At 42.9% G+C, this 20,984-nt stretch overlaps 1 protein-coding gene across 1 annotated transcript in view; it reads left to right on the forward strand.

Moving 5' to 3' along the window:
* The window catches only part of LOC110457238 (putative protein arginine N-methyltransferase 9), a 38,404-nt gene that overhangs the window by 13,651 nt on the left and 3,769 nt on the right, over positions 1-20,984 (forward strand). Inside the window, exons 3-9 of the mRNA XM_021508419.1 lie at positions 4,047-4,214; positions 4,683-4,794; positions 12,138-12,214; positions 14,363-14,537; positions 16,541-16,754; positions 17,426-17,978; positions 18,803-18,956. Coding sequence (XP_021364094.1) covers positions 4,047-4,214; positions 4,683-4,794; positions 12,138-12,214; positions 14,363-14,537; positions 16,541-16,754; positions 17,426-17,978; positions 18,803-18,956 — 1,453 coding nt within the window. The remainder of the gene's footprint in view (positions 1-4,046; positions 4,215-4,682; positions 4,795-12,137; positions 12,215-14,362; positions 14,538-16,540; positions 16,755-17,425; positions 17,979-18,802; positions 18,957-20,984) is intronic.

Genomic DNA, 20,984 nt, shown 5'->3' on the forward strand with positions numbered 1-20,984 from the left:
TTTTTCCAGTAATGTTGCTTTTTTGGAGCTTTTTCCACAGACCAACTCTCCATACAGAATCGAACGCCTTACTAAAATCGATGAACGTACAATAAAGTTTTTTTCCTAATGAAAAATATATTGAGATTAAAGAATACAATACAAACATGTTATCGGTTGTAGAATGACCCTTTCTAAACCCAGCTTGTGCACTGCTTATCAGGTCAAATTCGTCAGAAATTTTATTTAAACGATTATTAATAACCGAAGTGAAAACTTTGCCAAGGCACGAGACTAAAGTGATCGCTCTATAATTATCCGGATCTTTTGGATCGCCTTTGTTTTTATATACTGGTTTTATAATACCGATCTTCCATAGTTATATAGACACAGGCTCAGGACAACACAGGTAATATGTAGCTATATAGACACAGGCTCAGGACAACACAAGTAATATGTAAGTATGTAGACACAGGCTGAGGACAAAACAGGTAATATGTAAGTATGTAGACACAGGCTCAGGACAACACAGGTAATATGTAAGTATGTAGACACAGGCTGAGGACAACACAGGTAATATGCAAGTATGTAGACACAGGCTCAGGACAACACAGGTTATATGTAAGTATGTAGACACAGACTCAGGACAATACAGGTAATATGTAAGTATGTAGACACAGACTCAGGACAACACAGGTAATATGTATGTAGACACAGGTTCAGGACAACACAGGTAATATGTAGCTATATAGACACAGGCTCAGGACAACACAAGTAATATGTAAGTATGTAGACACAGGCTGAGGACAAAACAGGTAATATGTAAGTATGTAGACACAGGCTCAGGACAACACAGGTACAATGCATATATACAGTGCAAATTATACAGTACAGATAAATACAAACAAAGAATACAACACTCCGACCATGCATACATGATAAAATTACAGCGATAGTGTAAAAAGTGTTTTTTTTTCACCTTAAACAGTAATACATCTCTTTTTTAGCTCACCTGCCCGAAGGGCAAGTAATTAGCTTATGCCATGGCGCAGCGTCTGTTGTCCTTCTGTCATCCGTCCATCAACTTTTCCTTTAAAATGCTACTAGTCCTGAATGGCCCAGTAGATTTCACTTTGGTCTTGAGCATCCTTAGGCCAAGACGACTCAATTTTGTATAAACAATGGGTGTGGCCCCTCTGGGGGCAGAGGGGTTGGGCCAAATAGAGGTAAAACCTTTAAAATCCTTCTTCTACCATAGGGATTAAGGGAGTTCATCCTAATTTGGCCTGGAGCATCCTTGGGCCAAGGGGTCTAAGTTTTTTTGAATAAACGGTGGGTGTGGCCCCCCTGGGGGCAGAGGTGTAGGATTTTGTCTGGTGCATGCTTGGGCCAAGGGGATTCAATTTTGTATAGATGGTGGGTGTGGCCCCTCTCGGACAAGAGGGGTGGGGCCAAATAGGGGAAATAGAGGTAAAACCTTTAAAATCCTTCTTTTACAATAGGGATTAAGGGATTTTATCCTTATTTCGTCTGGAGAAAAGTTGGGCTAAGGGGTCTTAGTTTTATATAAACGGTGGGTGTGGCCCCACTGGGGGCAGAGGGATGGGGCTGAATAGGATAAATTGAGGTAAACGTTAAAAATCCTTCTCCTACCATAGGGAATAAGGGATTTCATCCCAATTTTGACTGGAGCATGCTTGGGCCAAGGGGACTCAATTATTTTGTATCTGGGGGTAGAAGGGTGGGGCCAAATAGGGGAAATAGAGGTAAAACCTTTAAAATTCTTCTTCTACTATAGGGATTAAGGGATTTCATTCTAATTTGGTCTGGAGCATGCTTGGGTCAAGGGGTCTAAGTTTTGAATAAATGGTGGGTGTTGCCCCTGGGTGGGGCAGAATAGGGGAAATAGAGGTAAAACCTTTCCTTCTACTACCATAGAGACTAACGGATTTATCCCAATTTTGTCCCCGTCCCCCTGGGGGGCAGAGGGGTTGGGCCAAATAGGGGACATCCAGGTAAACCTTTAAAATCTTTCTTCTACCATAGGGATTAAGAGATTTCATCCCAATTTTGTCTGGAGCATCTTTGGGCCAAAGGGACTCAATTTTGTATAGGTGGGGTGTGGGGGCAAAGGAGCGGGGCCCAATAGGGGAAATTTAGGTGAAACCTTTAAAATCCTTCTTCTATCGTAGGGATTAAGGGTTTTCATCCCAATGTGGTCTGGAGCATCCTTGGGTCAAGGGGACTCAGTTTTGTATAAATGTTGGGTTTCGACCCCCTGTGGGAAGAGTTGCGGGCCCAATAGAGGTAAAAACCTTTTAAATCCTTCTTCTACCATAAGAATTAAGGAATTTCATCCCTATTTAGCCTGGATCATTGGGACTAAATTTTGTTAAACACAGGGTGAGAACCCTCTGGGTGCTGAGAGTTGCAGGGCCCAATAGGTCAATTTGAGGTTCAAATCTTTCTTTATCTGTACCGTTGGAGGGATTTTATGTTCCGGTAATAAGAATAATTTCCCATGGTTGCTTTATTATCCAGGTGAGCGATACAGGCCCTCTGGGCCTCTTGTTTGACTTTTGCTCAGAAATTTTGCTAAATTAGACAGTTCTTTATATTTCTTGTTGTCATGAAATCTAAAAAATTTGCCTTACTAGGTTTTTTATGATAACATTTTTTAATGAAACGGTTTCTTAAATCAGTATAGTGATTACTTTTAACAATAAAAGGATATTTGTCTTCGATATCACCGGTGTTACAATGTATACAAATTCTGTCTTTTCTTTCTAAACCATGAAACCTACCTGTTTCAATATTTAATATTCAACGTATGCGATGACAACCAAATTTTAGCAATTTGTTTTATATTTTGTTAACCCATAGGTTTAATTAAATACTGTTTAAGACAAAAAATACCACAGATCCACTTATAAAGAGAACACTTAGCAGATGAATTAATTTACTCTAGACACTCCTATTGAAATGTGTCATGCATTGTACATTAATAATATTCAGAACTTGACCTTCATTAGACTCTGCTTGCCATAAATATCCCAAACCTAACTTAAATAATTCGTTTCTAATGTTATTTGTCCATTCGCTGCCCTTTTCAATCATTCAAGTACTTGGTAATATCTATGTAGCAGTATAAGAAAAGATTCTGGGCCACCAATTAAGTAATTTCTTCATAGCTACATTTTTAGCTTACCTGCCCAAAGGGCAAGTCAGCTTATGCCGTGGTGCGGCAACCGGCACTATCCTGCATTCGTCCGGCATTTGAAGTTTGTTCAAAGGAATAACCTTTATCTATATTCAAGGTCACAGGGGGTCAAGTATGTTTGAAACCTTCAAATAACTTCTTTTGAATAAGCAAAAAGCTAAAAAAAAAAGTTGATATTTGGCTAGTTACATACTTGGGTGAAGGGCTACCAAGTGTTTTCATTTGACTAACCTTGACCCACTTTCAAGGTTTTATTTGGTCAAATGTGTATAAACCTATAAATGACCTTTTCTCAATATACAAAAGGTCTAGGGTGGTGATATTGGGCAAGTTGCATGCTAAGATGAAGGGCTATAAAGATTATTCAACAGAATGTCCTTGTTCGATTTTTGAAATTACAAGGGTCATATGTGATAAAATCTTTTAACATGTTCTTTTGAATGACTTGTAACCATATTTTGCCTGTAGCTTTATTATAGTCCACTATTAAGGTTACAAGTGTGACTGAGATTAATACTAGGTGAGTGATGCGGGCCCATTAGGCCTCTTGTTTCATGGGTCTGGCTACTTGGGTAATATCTTATGTACTGATAACTATATAAGATAAATTTGAGACTCAAATACTAATAACACACAGCAATATGAAATTAAAAGTATTAGTTCCTTTTCTTTTTTGACTCACATATTATATTCTTGGCACGCTTCAGAAAAAAAATAGATTTAAAAAAAAAGTGATAGAGGAAGTTATGAATTATGCAGCGATAAATGTAAAATGTAAAATAAACTCAGAAAGGAAAATACCATTATATTAAGACATGAGTAATGTTTTTCCCATGCTTGATTCCAGTCTGTTTGCAATAGAGTCTGGAGCAGGTGATGTGACAGCATGTGAAAAATCCAAGACAATGTTTGAAATTGCACAAGATGTGTTTCAAGAGAATTCTGCTCTCCATAAAGTACGCCTCGTGCGGGAATTATCTACAGACCTGACTATTCCAAGGGATCTACCTGGAAGGTAATATACTTACATGGACCTGTATATTAGGAATGTCATGGGACTTCCACAGTGACGTAGTTGAACATATAAGTGACTTTATTAGCTGGCTACACGGCATGTAGTGCCTGTAATGATGGCCTATGTCAGTCTCTCCAGCATCAATGTTTAAACAATTTCTTCTTAGAAGTCATAAGGACTAGGGTCATGATATTTCGAACCACGAGACCTATAGTAATGATATTTTGCTTGTAACTTACATGTATTTGAGTGCAGAAGTATTAAGTTGGTTCTAATAGATTATGATTTTGATTTCTGGCCTTAATAACCCTCCATGAGATACTTGCCTGTTCAGTAAACTCTTGTTAAACACAAATCATAAAATGTGATTCTTTAAGAGGTTTACACAAAATGTCAGAGAGTCTAAAACTGTAAATAGAGAAATTTGTTGTCATATATAATGGAAAAGATGAATATCTTTAATTCCAGGGTATCACTTGTTGTGACAGAGACATTTGATGCTGCTTTATTTGGGGAACGTATCATATCTACGCTGCAGCATGCCTGGAAGAACCTTCTAATGCCCCCAACATCTAGACTGGTAAGAAAACCCCAGTACTTAAGGGTATATGCTATCATATTGTAACATGAATGTCCTTTTAAGAAAGAGTTCCAAACTTCATTGACCTGTAAAATATCATTCATGAATGTAGATTTAAAATTTGTTTCAATTGTTGATACATTTTATTTATGTTTATTACCTCTTTTCATTTCAGTAATAATTACCATAACTTTAGTATGCATATACAATACCTACACCCATCTTTGTAGCCCAAAAACAAAAGATTCAAATATCCCTACCTCCCTACCGTGACGTAACCTCTATCTCGATGACAGAGCCACGGAGTGATCTCCCTTCCTCTTCCTTTTATGGCGCCTGCTGCATGCTGACGCACGGAGCTTGCTCCAATTCAAAACTTTGTTTTGTCGGTTTGGTTTGAGTGTCAACTCATATTTTTGCGCAGTTTGTGTGCCTTTTACCCATCTGCCCTTATTGATATAACTAATTGTTGTTGAAAATTATTTTTGTGCCTTTTACGGCCGGTTATTTTACTCCACGTGTGCCGGTGGTGTGCCACGGTCCGCCATTATCGTGGGTTAATTTCCGACCTCTGTTTATTTCGGTGACGGTTGTTTGTTTCGGCAAACGTTATTTATTTTAACCGTTTTCTGATTTATATTACGGGTGAAATTCTTTCTACGTTGCGTACTTTGTACTATCGTATTTTATCCTTATTTTCCCGTTTTATCTGCTTGTAAATTTTTTGTTTACGTTCGCTTTGGAGGGTATGTCTCGGTCGGGACAGCGACGAGGTAGTGCTCATGGGTGTTCCCATTTCTTTGTGGAACGGGACCCTCATGATGCCTGTCCCAGGTGTCGTCCTTGCAGTGAGGTTTCGCCTTGTGAACTTTGTTCACAGTCAAAATCTCAGGGCAAGGACTTCATTGTTCCAAAGCTACCCTCAACTTACCGTAAGACAGATTCGTCTGTTTCTTCCGGTAAGCGAGGGAAGCAGAGAGGTAGGGGTCGTGCCACCAGCTCTCTGGGGTCTGGTGGTACTGTCTCTGTTCCTGTCTCGGGGGGTCTTGCTTCGGCAAGTCCCTCTCGTGAGCAGGGGGTGGCCCTTCCTGTCCAGGAACTCCCTGGAGTAGGGGAGGGGCAGCCTGACCCTGGCTTGGCACAGCCAAGGGTCGAATTGGCCGGGAACGCCCGTAAGCTTTCGCGCTTGCCTTCGGGTAGGGACTACCGGCCGCCGGTCACTGACTCTGTCAGTGATCCCGGCATTCCAGGTGGTGCGGTCGTTGGGGACAGTCTTGGTGCCGGGCCTGTTCTTTCGGGTTCAGGTCCTGGTGTGACAACAGACTTTCTTTCGGGATTGTCTGTGTCTACCGGGATTAGTGACGCGCAGCTCACTAATCCCGGCATCAATGCTGGTCAGGCATACCCTCCCGGTCAGTTACCCGGACCCGGTCCTATTAGGTCCGGTCCCGAGTTTCATTCTTCTGGGAACCTGGGGGGTTTCCCCCCAGGGGTTGGGTTTGCTGGACAGGGGGCCGGTTTCCGGCCTCCGTTTTCCCCTGGCTTAGGGTATACGGGTGCCTGCGGGCAACCATCCTTGGGCCGCCCTTACCAGCCTGCGGATGGTTTTGGGTTGCGACAGCATCCCGGCAGTTACGGGCTTAGCCCGTACATGTCCGGGTTTCCACCTGGAGGGAGTGGCGGTCCACCTTCGCCCTTTGGGCAAGTTGGCCAGCCCCAGTCTCAGGCAGGCCAGTTTGGCCAGTTCTGGGGTCACTCCCAGCCCGCGGGACCTTTCCCCTATCCTCCGGGATATGGGTTTAACCCCATGGCATTTCCGTCATGGAATCCTTGGGGTTTGGTCTCTCCCTCGCGGAGACGTGTTAGCAGTTCTGTTGACCCCCCCCAACTTTCTGCTACTTCGGGGGCCTTATCGGCCGGTCCTAAGAAGGTGTGTCGGACCTTTAGGACTTCTGCCTCTCGGGCAGGCTCGTTGGTCTCTGGGTCCAAGGGTAGGGTTTTGGCTACTAAGCCTAAACCTACAGCCACGGCCGTTAGGCGCACTGCACCTAAACGCCGGTACGGGGAGCCTTCTCTCGGGTTGGCCCCTCTGGCTGGCCCATTTCCTCCGCCCCAGGCTTCTGGTCTGGATGGTGTGGAGGCTATGGACGTTGAGGGCGCGGGTATGGCAGAGGACAATGATGTTGTTCATCTTTCACCTGGTTGTTCGGATATAGACGCTGGTCTTTCCGAGTCGTCTGACGACAGTCCTCAGGAGGGCTTGCCCTCAGAGGAGGACTTCCAGGATGAGGGAGACCCTGAGGCTGCTGAGGTTGAGGCCCAGCATGTGTTATCCGGTATGCGGGGCCTTAGGGCTGACGTTTCCCGGATTCTTGGGGAGGAGGTTTGCCCACCACCTTCGGCATCATCTGTCCCCGAGTCCACCACCCTTTTGGGTTCTTTGGTGGCTCCTCGGGTGTCCGCTCGGTCGGACCGCTCTCTGCCAGAAGGCACCATTGTGTCTTCAGCTCTGGCCACCGCCCAGTCTCGGGTTTTAGGGAAGAATTCTTCTTCAACCCGTAGTCCTGGGTATGCTGGGTTGCAGCTCAGTGTTGGCGATTTGTCAGAGGTGCACGCCACTGACTATGCCACACATGATGGTCTGCTTGCCCCTCAACCAGCTAAGCTGGAATCGAGGGAACTTGCAGCTTGGCCCGGTAAATCGGTGGACCAGGTGGTGTTCGGTCCCAAAGAACACCACAAGATGGAGAGACTGCTGCGTCTCTCCATCCAGATTCTGTCGTATATAGACTACTTGACGGTTTGTCTATATAGGGTATCCGACTTGCCTGAGGGTCGGATTACCGAGACAGAGCAGGCCGACATCCAGGACAGAGTGACCTCTGCCCTGAACGGGGCATTGAGAGCGCTGGCAGCTTTACAGGTGTCATCCCTCGTCAATGTCTTGTTGGCTAGGCGGTTTTCAGTTTTGAAAAATCGCCCGGTCGATGAGCCTTACCGTTCCAGACTGTTGACTGCCCCCTTCTCAGGGTCCACTCTTTTTGGAGGGGCCCTTCCTTCTGTTCAGAAGGATTTGAAGGAGGACTCGGTCGCCTCTGCACTTCTGGTGAAGAGGATTCAGGCTGAGAAGGCCAGTACCTCGCAGGGGTCAGCGCCTCCTAAGAAGAAGGCTAAACCTTCGGCTTCGCAGTCCTCTGCGCAGCCCAAGTATAAGCCTCCCTTCAAGGGCAACAAATGGAAGGGTAAGAAGGGTAAGAACCCTCCTGGGGGTAAGAAGAAGGGTTCCTGACTCTTTTCTTCCCTCCTTGGTCGTGTCAGACGACGAGTTTGGCCGGGAGGAATGCAGTCCTCTCGGCTCAAGCTTAGGTCCTTCTCCCGCAGGATTAGGCTTCGGGTCAGCAGACGATTCTCTTGCCTGGCAAGGTCTCGATCTGCCTCGACCAGATCTTCCTGTGGGGGGTCGTCTTTCTGCTTTCCTTCCAGAGTGGAAGGAAATTACGGAAGACGCATGGACCTTGTCTGTGATCAAGGAGGGGTTAGGCATTCCGCTAGTGCGGGATCCGCCCTTAGCGTCAGAGCCAATCTTTTTTCCTCCACCGGGGGATCCGGAAAAGGCTCTGGCGCTCCAGGAGGAAGTAAGGACCATGCTTTCCAAGGGCGCGGTCGAGGAGGTTCCTATGTCGGGATGCACTCCCGGGTTCTACTCCAGAATGTTTCTGGTTCGGAAGAAGTCCGGGGCGTGGCGTCCCATCATAGATCTAAGTGCCTTCAACAAGCACGTAGATTCTCCTCACTTCAAGATGGAGACTCCTCGGGGTATTATCGCCTCCGTGAGAGAGGGAATGTGGGCGACTTCAGTAGATCTAAAGGACGCCTACTTCCACATCCCCATCAAGAAGTCGGCACGGAAGTACCTCCGTTTTACTTGCAACGGAAAGGTCTTCCAGTTCCGGGCCATGCCGTTCGGGCTCACGACTGCACCTTTGGTTTTCACCAAGCTGCTGCAGGTGGTCGTGGGATTCCTGCACTCTCGAGGAATAGATGTTCACATCTATTTCGACGACTCCCTCATGCTCCACCTAGTGAGAGAGTCTCTGGTACAGGTCACCCGGTTGGTTCTGAAACTCTTACTCAAGGTCGGCTTCATTCCTTCCAGAGAAAAGTCGGAGGTTTCCCCATCTCAGGATTTTGTTTTTCTGGGGAACCGTTTCAATACGGTTCAGGGCATCGCCCTTCCACCGATGGAGAAGTTCGAGAAGGCCAGGGCTTTTGCTCTGACCTTTATCGGCCGGTCTCAAGTCCAGGTACGTTGGTTTCTCAGTTTTCTGGGATATCTCAACGCCCTGGCCGATGTGGTCCCCTTAGGGAGACTTCACATCAGGCCTCTCCAGATGTTTCTCCTTGCCAACTGGGTCCCTTCTTCAAGGGATTGGGAAGCCTTGCTTCCTCTGAACCAGTCGGTCAAGGAGTACGCACGCTGGTGGACTCATCAGGACAATGTTCTCCGAGGGGTTCCTTTGTCCAAGCCAGTTCCCACTATGACCCTGTACACGGATGCATCCATGACAGGGTGGGGAGCTTATCTCGACGGGCGTTGCCAGTCGGGGGAGTGGTCTGGGGAACAGCTCTCGGAGCACAGCAATGTGCTCGAGATGAGGGCTGTTCTGTTGGCTCTGCAGTCTTTTCGGGAGATCCTGCATTCCAAGGTGGTTTGTGTGGCTACGGACAACACTACGGTTGTCGCGTATCTGGAGAGACAGGGGGGAACCAGGTCTCACACCCTGTGTGCCCTCGCTATCCGCATTCTGCTTCTATGTCAGGAAATGCAGTTGACAATTTGTGTCAAGCATCTGCCAGGCAGGTTGAATGTTCTGGCGGATACTCTTTCCAGGCGCCGCCAGCCGGTTTTGACAGAGTGGCAACTGAATCCCTCGATTTTCGTGGGAATTTGTCAGGTGTGGGACAGGCCTCACATAGACCTGTTCGCCACTTCACTGAACAATCAGTTGCCAACGTTTGTCTCTCCGGTACCAGATCCAAGGGCTTGGGCCGTGGACGCTCTGTCTCTGGATTGGGAGGGAATGCATGCATATGCATTCCCACCCTTCAACATGGTGGGCAGGGTGCTGCAGAAGTTTCGGGAGCATCAGTGTTCCCTCCTCCTGATAGCGCCCCTGTGGCCGAGGCAGCCTTGGTTTCCGGAGCTTTTGTCGCTTCTGGTGGAAGAGCCCCTGGCTCTTCCTCTCAGAGCGAACCTCCTTCGCCAGCCTCGTTCCAGGACGATGCACTCTCGTCCGGAGATCCTCCACCTTCACGCGTGGAAGCTATCTCAGGAGGCCTCGCTCAGGCGGGCTTTTCTAGGGACGTGTCAGATCGCATCGCTCGATCAATTAGGGCTTCCTCATCTGCCGTCTACCAGTCACGATGGAAGATTTACTGTGATTGGTGTGTCGGCAGGAAGGTTGATCCGATCAAGGCTACTGTCCAGGTGATTGCGGACTTCCTTCTTTGGCTGTTTAGGGACCGCAATCTTGCCCCTGGCACTATCGCTGGTTATCGCACGGCCATTGCTAGTGTTCTCTCTGTTCATGGTAGGTCGGAGGTAGGCTCGTCCTCCTCTCTTTCTGCCTTGATTAGGGGGTTTGGGTTGGACAGGCCTAGGGTCCGGCAGTTGGCTCCGCAGTGGAATTTGCCACTGGTGCTCGAATCGCTGATGCGGGCACCTTATGAGCCTTTAGCGTCTGCCTCCTTGAAGTTTGTTACTTACAAGGTGGTATTCCTTGTTGCCCTGGCCTCAGGTCGAAGGAGGAGTGAGATTCATGCCTTGTCTTCTCACCCCTCTTGCCTCCGATGGTCCAGGAATTACTCTGCCGTTACCCTTCTCACTGATCCTGCCTTTATGGCTAAGAATCAGGTTCCTGGCTTCTCGCCCGATCCGATTAAGATTCCGTCTTTGACTGCCTTCGTTGGAGCTGAGGAACGGGATAGGTTGCTCTGTCCCTGTCGGGCGCTTAGGTTTTACCTCGATAAAACCAGGGGGGGGCGAGGTCCTCGATCTCGTCTGTTTTTGCCCATTAAGCAGGGTCAACAGGATATCTCTTCTCAGTCAGTGTCTAGATGGATCTGTCAGGTCATCAAGTACGGTTACGACCACTCGGATGATCAGGTTCGGGCGTTGTATAAGGTGAGAGCTCATGAGATCAGGGCCCTTGCTGCGTCATGGGCCCTCCTCAATGGGTCCCCCTTTCAGGAGGTCATGTCCGCAGCTTTCTGGCGCGGACAGACTACCTTCACGGATTTTTATCTCCGGTCCTTGGCCTCTCATTCTGATGGATTGTATTCCCTTGGACCGGTGGTGGTTGCACAGTCTGTGGCTGTTCCTCCACAGTAATTCAGTGATTTTAAATAGTATGCTATCAGGCACCACGGTGGTACACCTGCTCGTTTCACGGGGAGGTTTTCCATTTTTTAATTACTTTCGGGGCTTTATTAGGGGGGTTCCTTGAACCTTTTCCCTACCTTGAGCATGTCTCGAGTTTGTTCCGTCAGCCTGGTCTGCCTGGATTCGAAGCCTCCACTACGGTAAGACGAATTCGCATACTAAAGTTATGGTAATTATTACTGAAATGAAATTGAGGTTTTTGAAGTAAAACCAATTTTCATGATGTAATACTTACCATAACTTTATGGAGTCCCACCCTGTATTCCTCCCCTTGCCTCCTCATCCTGGCTGCCTTTAGGCTCCATAAAAGGGGGTTTGAGGAAGGGAGATCACTCCGTGGCTCTGTCATCGAGATAGAGGTTACGTCACGGTAGGGAGGTAGGGATATTTGAATCTTTTGTTTTTGGGCTACAAAGATGGGTGTAGGTATTGTATATGCATACTAAAGTTATGGTAAGTATTACATCATGAAAATTGGTTTTACTTCAAAAACCTCAAATTCAAACCAAAGGGAGATGATTCTAACATTAACTACAGGTATATATATCAACCCTCGATTGATATACCATCTTTAAGTCAAACCTCTATAAAGCTGTCTGTGTAATATTATATGACTTTCATGTATAAGGAGTCAGAAAATGTTAATTGGGATAGAAATTGTTACCAAAAAACAAACATTTTCAATCAAAATTATGAATTTCCTGTAACTTTCAATGAATCGTCATAAGAATTCAATATTAGTTAGATATTATAAGTTGGTTCTGAAGTATCTGTATAGTAAGCATATTTGACTAATGTGATTTTTTTTTATTATTGTAAAAAATGATGTACAATGTATTTAGTGTATATTTGTACATACATATTAAGAGAATAGGTATAGTTTGAATGTTGATCTGTTTAGCGTTCCAAGGTGATACCAAGTGGAGCTACCCTGTACATTTGTGCAGTGGAATCGGAGGCCATCCGCACACAGAACAGGTATATATACTTTTCAGCTACAGTATTTAGTATAAACATTCTAAATCAGACCCTCTTTAGTCTGGATCCTGATAGATATAAACAAATCTGACCTGTTTAACCCTTTCCGTACTGCAACTTCTGTCTGGAATCCATATGGGTTGTCCTTACTAGACTCACCCCCGCACATATAATAAAATGGCAGATTATCAATGTATTTTTAGGCCAGGTATAGCTGCTGCAAGAAATAAACAGGTAACTATGAACCAATGTTGTTATTGTTTCATGTCGTTGTTCATTGACATACACATCTATATTTTTGTAGCATGGTGACTTAATGGCAGCTGATTATGACTGAGAAGTCGACATTAGTCTGGCAACAAACAATTAGAATCTTTGTATTCAAAACAGTGTTGTGGTGCGGTTCCTTAATGGGGATTGATTTTGGTTAAAATGGCATTTAATTTTTCTAAATACAAGTAGGTTTTATTGTGACTTTTTTCAAAATATCCATGATTACTTCCATAAGTCTCCATAAATATTTGGTGATGAATTTACGAGTGTTCGTATCAAATTCAGTTGTCGCAATATTGTTTATATCGGAGACCACAAAAGGCAACATGTTGTGGCAAATTCGAAATAAACAGGTCACATGATGAAAAATGTGTACTCTGCACCTGTAAACATCTTTCTTGCCAACTGATTGGTGCTGATTTTAGCGACAATTAATTGGATTACACAACTGTGGTGTGCTACAACCAGTTAAGCAGAAGACCGGCAACACTCAAAACTCCTGTCGTGTATAAACAACAACGGGGATGAGACGGCATATATTTTTGTTGTGTGTACACGACAGGAGTACAGAAAGAGTCTATATGGTTTTGATACTTGATCCTGCTATCATATCATATTTGTATCCCCATGACATTTTTTTCTCAAATAAAAGTATGTATATTCTGGAAACCAGCGGTGTAGTGATCCTGCTACTGTACAGTTGCTGATTATGATCATACATTTTATCAATATTCATGGTCACCTTAAAATGTTATGTGGGAAATTAATGCCAATTTCAACAAACAAAATGTCATCATGTGTCAGTGAATATCAAGATCATGGCCTACTTTCCCGACAGCATGGTGTCTGAAACTGGTTCCATGTTAGCATTATTGTCGTAACCCCAAATTTTTCCGTTCTCAACCATGGGCTCTACCCCAGATCGTAACAAATTAATGAATATCTTGAAGTTCACAAGGCTCATATATAGTAGACAACAATTCAACAAATAACAAACAGTTGACTTTGATAAGCACTCGGAACTATTAGTGAGGTGTTCTAAAATAGACTTCAATCAATTGTGATTCGCAAAAAACAAACCCTGCGAACAGGTTCCGGAAACAAAATGGTGCAAATTAAACACCTTATTATGCAACTTTTCAGTATTTAAATCCATATTATTACACTTGTTCATTTCAGCCTTTCTATTTCTTTGCTTCACTATTTCTGCAAAAGTATTAACTTCAATTGTATATCATTGTTAATACCGGTAATTAAATCTAAATTAAGACATTTACTCTATTTCCTGTTCTTATATCAATGCTACATTTCAATGTGTATTTAACTTACATACATATATACATAGAATGTTAATACTTAACATCAGTGATTCTGTATAAACTGAACCCTGAGTAAGCTAGCCAAATATATCCAGCATAGACAGGTTACACTGTGCTATTGTACTGGGGAATATAAGACACTGTGAGGTGTGTAGTATTCAGCTATAATAAACTGATTTACATCACAGTGTATTCCAAATGTTATTTACAATTCAGCTGCAATATACTTATCTTGGATAAGTGCTATGATAAAGTAAGCAGCTTTGGAGTATACCTAGAATTTGAACCCACTATTATCAAATTGTCAGAAATATCTGACCAAATAAAGTGTCATAGTGCTGATTCCAGGTTATAACATTTCTGTGAAATTGGATTTTAAAACGGCTGGTGAGTGGCTCCACCATCAGTGGCATCTGTCCTCACATGAACTTAGCTGTGTTAGCCAGTTTATTGTAGAAATGTTTGATTGTTTATGCAGTCTTGTGCAGTATATGTTGTATATGAAGTTTGTTACCAAGACTTCTTTGTTAACTTTGATGTATTTGTATACGGACAGGTTTCTTTACCCTGGGTTACACAAGTTGGATATAGGAGGCGTGAGTATAGTGTGTACCACTGGTACTGTGGCTGACGAACCCTACACCACAGAGAACCTCACTCGTCTTCGCCGGGGGTACAAGATGTTGTCGGAGCCCTCCCTTCTCACATGCATCAATTTCAATGATCCTCTGGTACGTCTCCTGGAAACACTACAACAACATACACCTTTAGTTGTGACTCCAAATGTAAACCAGCAACGCTAGCAGTTGTGACTCCAAATGTAACCCAGCAACACTAGTAGTTGTGACTCCAAATGTAACCCAGAGACACTAGCAGTTGTGACTCCAAATCTAACCCAGAGACACTAGTAGTTGTGACTCCAAATGTAACCCAGCAACACTAGTAGTTGTGACTCCAAATCTAACCCAGACACACTAGTTGTTGTGACTCCAAATGTAACCCAGAGACACTAGTAGTTGTGACTCCAAATTTAACCCAGAGACACTAGTAGTTGCGACTCCAAATGTAACCCAGAGACACTAACAGTTGTGATTCCAAATCTAACCCAGACACACTAGTAGTTGTGACTCCAACTCTAACCCAGAGACACTAGGAGTTGTGACTCCAAATGTAACCCACAGACACTAGTAGTTGTGACTCCAAATGTACACCAGCAACGCCAGCAGTTGTGACTCCAACTCTAACCCAGAGACACTAGGAGTTGTGACTCCAAATGCAACCCAACAACGTTAGCAGTTGTGACTCCAAATCTAACCCAGAGACACTAGGAGCTGTGACTCCAAATGCAACCCAACAACGTTAGCAGTTGTGACTCCAAATCTAACCCAGAGAAACTAGTAGTTGTGATTCCAAATCTAACCCAGAGACACTAGGAGTTGTGACTCCAAATGTAACCCAGAGGCACTAGTAGTTGTGACTCCAACTCTAATCCAGACACACTAGTTGTTGTGACTCCAAATGTAACCCAGAGAAACTAGTAGTTGTGACTCCAAATCTAACCCAGAGAAACTAGGAGTTGTGATTCCAAATCTAACCCAGAGACACTAGGAGTTGTGACTCCAAATGTAACCCACAGACACTAGTAGTTGTGACTCCAAATGTACACCAGCAACGCCAGCAGTTGTGACTCCAACTCTAACCCAGAGACACTAGGAGTTGTGACTCCAAATGTAACCCACAGACACTAGTAGTTATGACTCCAAATCTAACCCAGAGACACTAGTAGTTGTGACTCCAAATGTAAACCAGCAACGCCAGCAGTTGTGACTCCAAATCTAACCCAGAGACACTAGGAGTTGTGACTCCAAATGCAACCCAACAACGTTAGCAGTTGTGACTCCAAATCTAACCCAGAGACACTAGTAGCTGTGACTCCAAATATGACCCAGAGACATCTGTGGGTGTGACTCCAAATGTTATCTAGAGACGTTAGTGGATTTGACTCCAAACCCAACCTTGGCACATTACATTAGTGGTTGTGACCAAAAATAAAACCTGGCAACACTAATGGTTGAGATTCAAAGTGTAACTTTGCAATACAAATGATTGTGACATGAGTAGTTGTCACTCTAAATGTGACTTAGCAGCACAAGTAGCTGTGACTACACTAGTAGCTGTGATAGTGAAGCTGTGACTACACTAGTAGCTGTGATAGTGTAGCTGTGACTACACTAGTAGCTGTGATAGTGTAGCTGTGACTACACTAGTAGCTGTGATAGTGTAGCTGTGACTACACTAGTAGCTGTGATAACACTAGTAGCTGTGACTACAAAAGCAACCCAGGGACATTATTGATTTTAACTCCAAATTAACCTGGTGGCACTAGTAGTCAAACCGATAAACCTAGCCTATCTGACACACAGGAGTCCCTACCATGTTTCAGTTTGAGAGTGTTTATATCTTTGCAGGATATTGGATGTTGTGTTTCCGTGTGGATTGCCAAGCAGCAGTGTACAATCATTTTAACCTACAATATCATTTGTTTCTTGCACATAACATCAACATACTGCATTGATTGGTTGCATTCTTGTAATACAGTATAAACAATATTCAAAATTAATGTTCAACTGAGTTATATAGAACTACTTCGTCCAAATATGGGATTCAGCTGCTGTAAAAGCGAAATCATAACAGAAAAATAAATAATGTAAAAATGACATCTGTTTGGTTATAGGAACTGGACATAATAGCCAGTGGAATAGAATGGCAGGCCACTCTACCCGTCACAAGTATTGGAAAGTTAGATGCTATCGTGTTCTGGTTTGATCTTCACCTTGACGATGACGTCTCCATAACGACGAACCCATCCATGGAGAACTGCTGGGAACAGGCAATATTCCCTGTACTACCATCTCATTTTCATCAAAGCTGTTGTGGAATGTCTCATGGTAAATGTCAACAATGCTAAGAACATTTGCTGCACCAGTAATTTGTATTTTGGAAATCAGATCTCAAATATACAACTAGTATAATGATCTCAAATATACAACTAGTATGATGATCTCGAATATACAACTAGTATAATGATCTCAAATATACTACTAGTATAATGATCTCAAATATACTACTAGTATAATGATCTCAAATATACAACTAGTATAATGATCTCAAATATACAACTAGTATAATGATCTCGAATATACAACTAGTATAATGAATATACAACATTTGATATTGCGCCCTATCTAGCTAGAATAAGCCACTCTAAAGCACTTTACAGTACATAGATATACAATTTATACAATTAACATATACATTAATCAATGCAATATTGAGGAATTCGCAGGAACTGCCTTATCAGGCTCTAACTACTAGTCCTATGCCACCTGGCTATTATCTCCCTATGTATGTGCCTGCGTGTATGCTGGAGATGATCTCAATGATAATGATCTCCAATAATATACAACTAGTATAATGTTGTATTCTTCAAATATTTTACTGAATTTCTGTTATTTCTTCAATAATTTTATTTCAACTAAATGGATCTGTTGAGTTAATTTGAACTTCATTTAATACTGAAGGTTGTTTTTGTTTTGAAAAGTTACGTTATACTTTTCAGACACAAAACATGGTTTTATAATCAGAGAGGGAGACTCACTTCATGTGAAATTCAGTCTTGGAGAGAATTGTCTGTGGCTGGTGTCCTGTCACTGTTGCCATGACAATGATGACTCTGTACCATACATGCCCATGGCAGACGTCATCTGTCCACCTCAGGTCACAGAACAATATTTGATGGACAGGACAGAGATAGACAAACTGAACAATCTTTATTACAATAAAATGTTCTCTCAAGCCATAGACAAACAGATGTCACTTCTCAACAGTGTTGACAGCCTCAGAATCCTCGACTTTTGTGGTGGATTGTCCCCCCTTTGTTTACAAACGTTGAAGGGTAGTAATCATCATGGCATTGTTATAGCAAGGGAAGGACTGCATGATGTTATATGGAAGTTGATGTCGGTGAATGGTATAGACCGTGACAGATTGCTGCTTGTGGAACCCTCAAATCTCTCAGAGGTTGAGGGAGAGTGTCAACTTATCCTCTGCGACATCATTGAACAGTGTGGTATCCTTAAACAGCAAGTACTCGAGGACATAGCTCTTCTTAGGTAGGTCAAGTCAGAAAACACCAAGGGTAAGTTAGCACATACCTTCTCATGTAGGTCAAGCTGGAACACTTCTCAGGTAGGTCAAGTCAGAAAACACAAAGAGTGAGTTAGCACATACCTTCTCATACAGGTCAAGCTGGAACACTTCTCAGGTAGGTCAAGTCAGAAAACATCAAGGGTAAGTTAGCACATACCTTCTCATATAGGTCAAGCTGGAACACTTCTCAGGTAGGTCAATTAAGTACACTACTCAGGTAGGTCAAGCTTGTACAATTCTCACATAGGTCAAGCTAGTACACTTCTCAGGTAGGTCAAGCTGGTACACTTCTCAGGTAGGTCAATTAAGTACATTTTTCATGTAGGTCAAGCTGGTACACTTCTCATGTAGGTCAATTAAGTACACTTCTCACATAGGTCAAGCTGGTACACTTCTCACATAGGTCAAGCTGGTACACTTTTCAGGTAGGTCAAGCTACTGCAGTACACTTCTCAGGTAAGTCAACCTGGTACATTTATCAGCTAGGTCAAGACTAGTACATCACACATATAGGTCAAGCTTCTACATTTATGTATGTCAAACTAGTGCTCCTATCAGATAGGTCAAGCTAGTGTACCTCATAGGTAGGTCAAGCTAGTGTATCTCACAGGTAGGTCAAACTAGTGCTCCTATCACATAGGTCAGGCTAGTGTACCTCACAGGTAGGTCTAGCGTGTACACTTCTTATGATAGCAAGAATTGATCTGACAATAAATCTATCTATGGTCAAAAATCAACAGACACAGACTATGTACCTTCTCCACTGTTTGTTCTTTATCCGACACAGAGCCACCTGTCTGTGTGCTGGAGGAGTCATCATTCCTGGCAGGGTCACCATCCATGGTTTGTGTGTGGAGTCAGAAATGTTACACGGGGATAGTGCCGTCATCAATGAACGCACACTAGGCTACAACATTGCCAAGCACATGAATGATTTCCAGGTAGGAATCCACCACAAAGCTTTGATTTCTATGTTAGGTTGAAATAATCAAAATTATTACATAACACCAGATCATTGCACACCAGAAGTTCATACAATTAATGATTTTAGTTTATAATTGTATGGGATGGATACAGCGTCCATAATGTACGTAATTAATCATATGAAATAAGCTTATGTTAGCTCACCTGCCCATAGGGCAAGTGAGCTTATGTCATGGTGCGGCGACCGTCGTCCGTCTGTCGTCCATCCCTCCGTCCGTCCTCGTCCGTCAACCTTTCCTTTAAACAACTTCTTCTGAAGGACGGACAGGCCTAGAGTCATGATATTTGGCTGAAAGCTTCGTTGGTAGGAGCCCTACAAAGTTTGAGAACGAAAATGACCTTGACCTGTTTTCAAGGTCACAGGGGTCAAATTTGTCAGACACTTCAAACGACTTCTTCTGAAGAACTGAAAGGTATAGAATCTTCATATTTGGCTGATGGCTTCCTGGGATAGAGCCCAACAAAGTTTGAGAATGAAAATGACCTTGACCTACTTTCAAGGTCACAGCGTTCAAATATGTCAAACAGTTCAAACTACTTTTGAAGAATTAAAATTCATAAAATTATAATATTTGGCTGGTGACTTCCTGGGATAGAGCTGACGAAAGTTTGCGAATGAAAATGACCTCAACCTACTTTAGAGGTCACAGAGGTCAACAACGTTTTAATGGATTTGTTCTTGAGAACTAAAAGGAATGGATTCATAAGATTTGGCTGGTAGCTTTTTGGAATAGAGCTAACCAATTTGAGAAGGAAAATGACATTGACCTACTTACAAGGTCACAGGGAAAAATATGTCAAACAACTTATGAAGAAGAATCAAAAAGCATAGAATCTTATAATAATATTTTGCTGGTAGTTTCAACTGATGGAGCCAACAAAGTTTGCGAGGGAAATATTTTTTTTCAATGTAATATTTAATGAGAATATTTTGCTATGACTGCTTAAATATTCAGGTGAGCGATACAGACCCTCTTGGGCCTCTTGTTTGTTTCCTCCTGATAATTACTCACCTTGATACTGGGTACAGAAGTTTCCACATGTGTTATTCTAAATAGTATTAAGCCGATGGTATAGTGGTTTAATATTTCATTGAATAATTTGTTAGGTGCATTTACATTCTTGCCAATGTTTTGTCTTTGTGAGTTAGAATCATTGATTGTTAACAGTACTGGTATAAGTGTGGTACATGAACAAATTCTACACTGGCCAAATTTGTTTTGAAAGGTCAAGGGTGAAATTTGGCATAGCTGAATGATAATATATGTCTTACAAACCTGGAGCTGTTACTTAAGAAACCTAGTCATGACACAAAAGTTTCAATTGACTTTTGTCTCAGTGTTAAATGAAATGTGACTGAGGATTGATAATGTGTATCTGCCAATTTCTTTTTTCACTTTTGAGATAAAAATTCCAAAACCGCTTGATTAGAAAGCAGGGGGCTTACCACTGTGGTACTGGTCATTAAAATTGTTTAGATATTAGTTTTTAAGCTACATCACTTGGAATAGTTTCAAAATGTTCAACTTCCAAACAAGATTTTCTTGGTTTAAATATGGAAGAAATAGCATAAATTTAACAGAAAATAACTATTCAATGCTTGTATAAAGTAGAAAATTGGTGCTACCACAAACAGTTTAGAAGTTGAAGTTGTAAAACAAAGTGAACAGGCACTTGCTTGAATGCATGCATATGGTTGGACAGATAAATGGCTAAGTGAAAAGTGTACCTGGTACTCATATCATCACCACCCTTTCCTTGCTGAATCTTCAGTGTAAACTTCAAATTTATTTCAACAACAAAGACCTTTCAGTAATAAAAAAAATCTTGACTACATCTTAGGTAACATTATCAGAAATCAAGCATTTTTGTGTGTGAAAGTGTTGTTTCATGATTTTTTTGTCTCAAACTAGACCAGTGACGAAGATGCAAAGATCCATGAAACTTGCAAAGGGAACCAAAATCACAGATGTCTAATTTATATA

This window comes from Mizuhopecten yessoensis, unplaced genomic scaffold, assembly GCF_002113885.1.
Source record: "Mizuhopecten yessoensis strain PY_sf001 unplaced genomic scaffold, ASM211388v2 scaffold9049, whole genome shotgun sequence".
Taxonomy (NCBI): domain Eukaryota; kingdom Metazoa; phylum Mollusca; class Bivalvia; order Pectinida; family Pectinidae; genus Mizuhopecten; species Mizuhopecten yessoensis.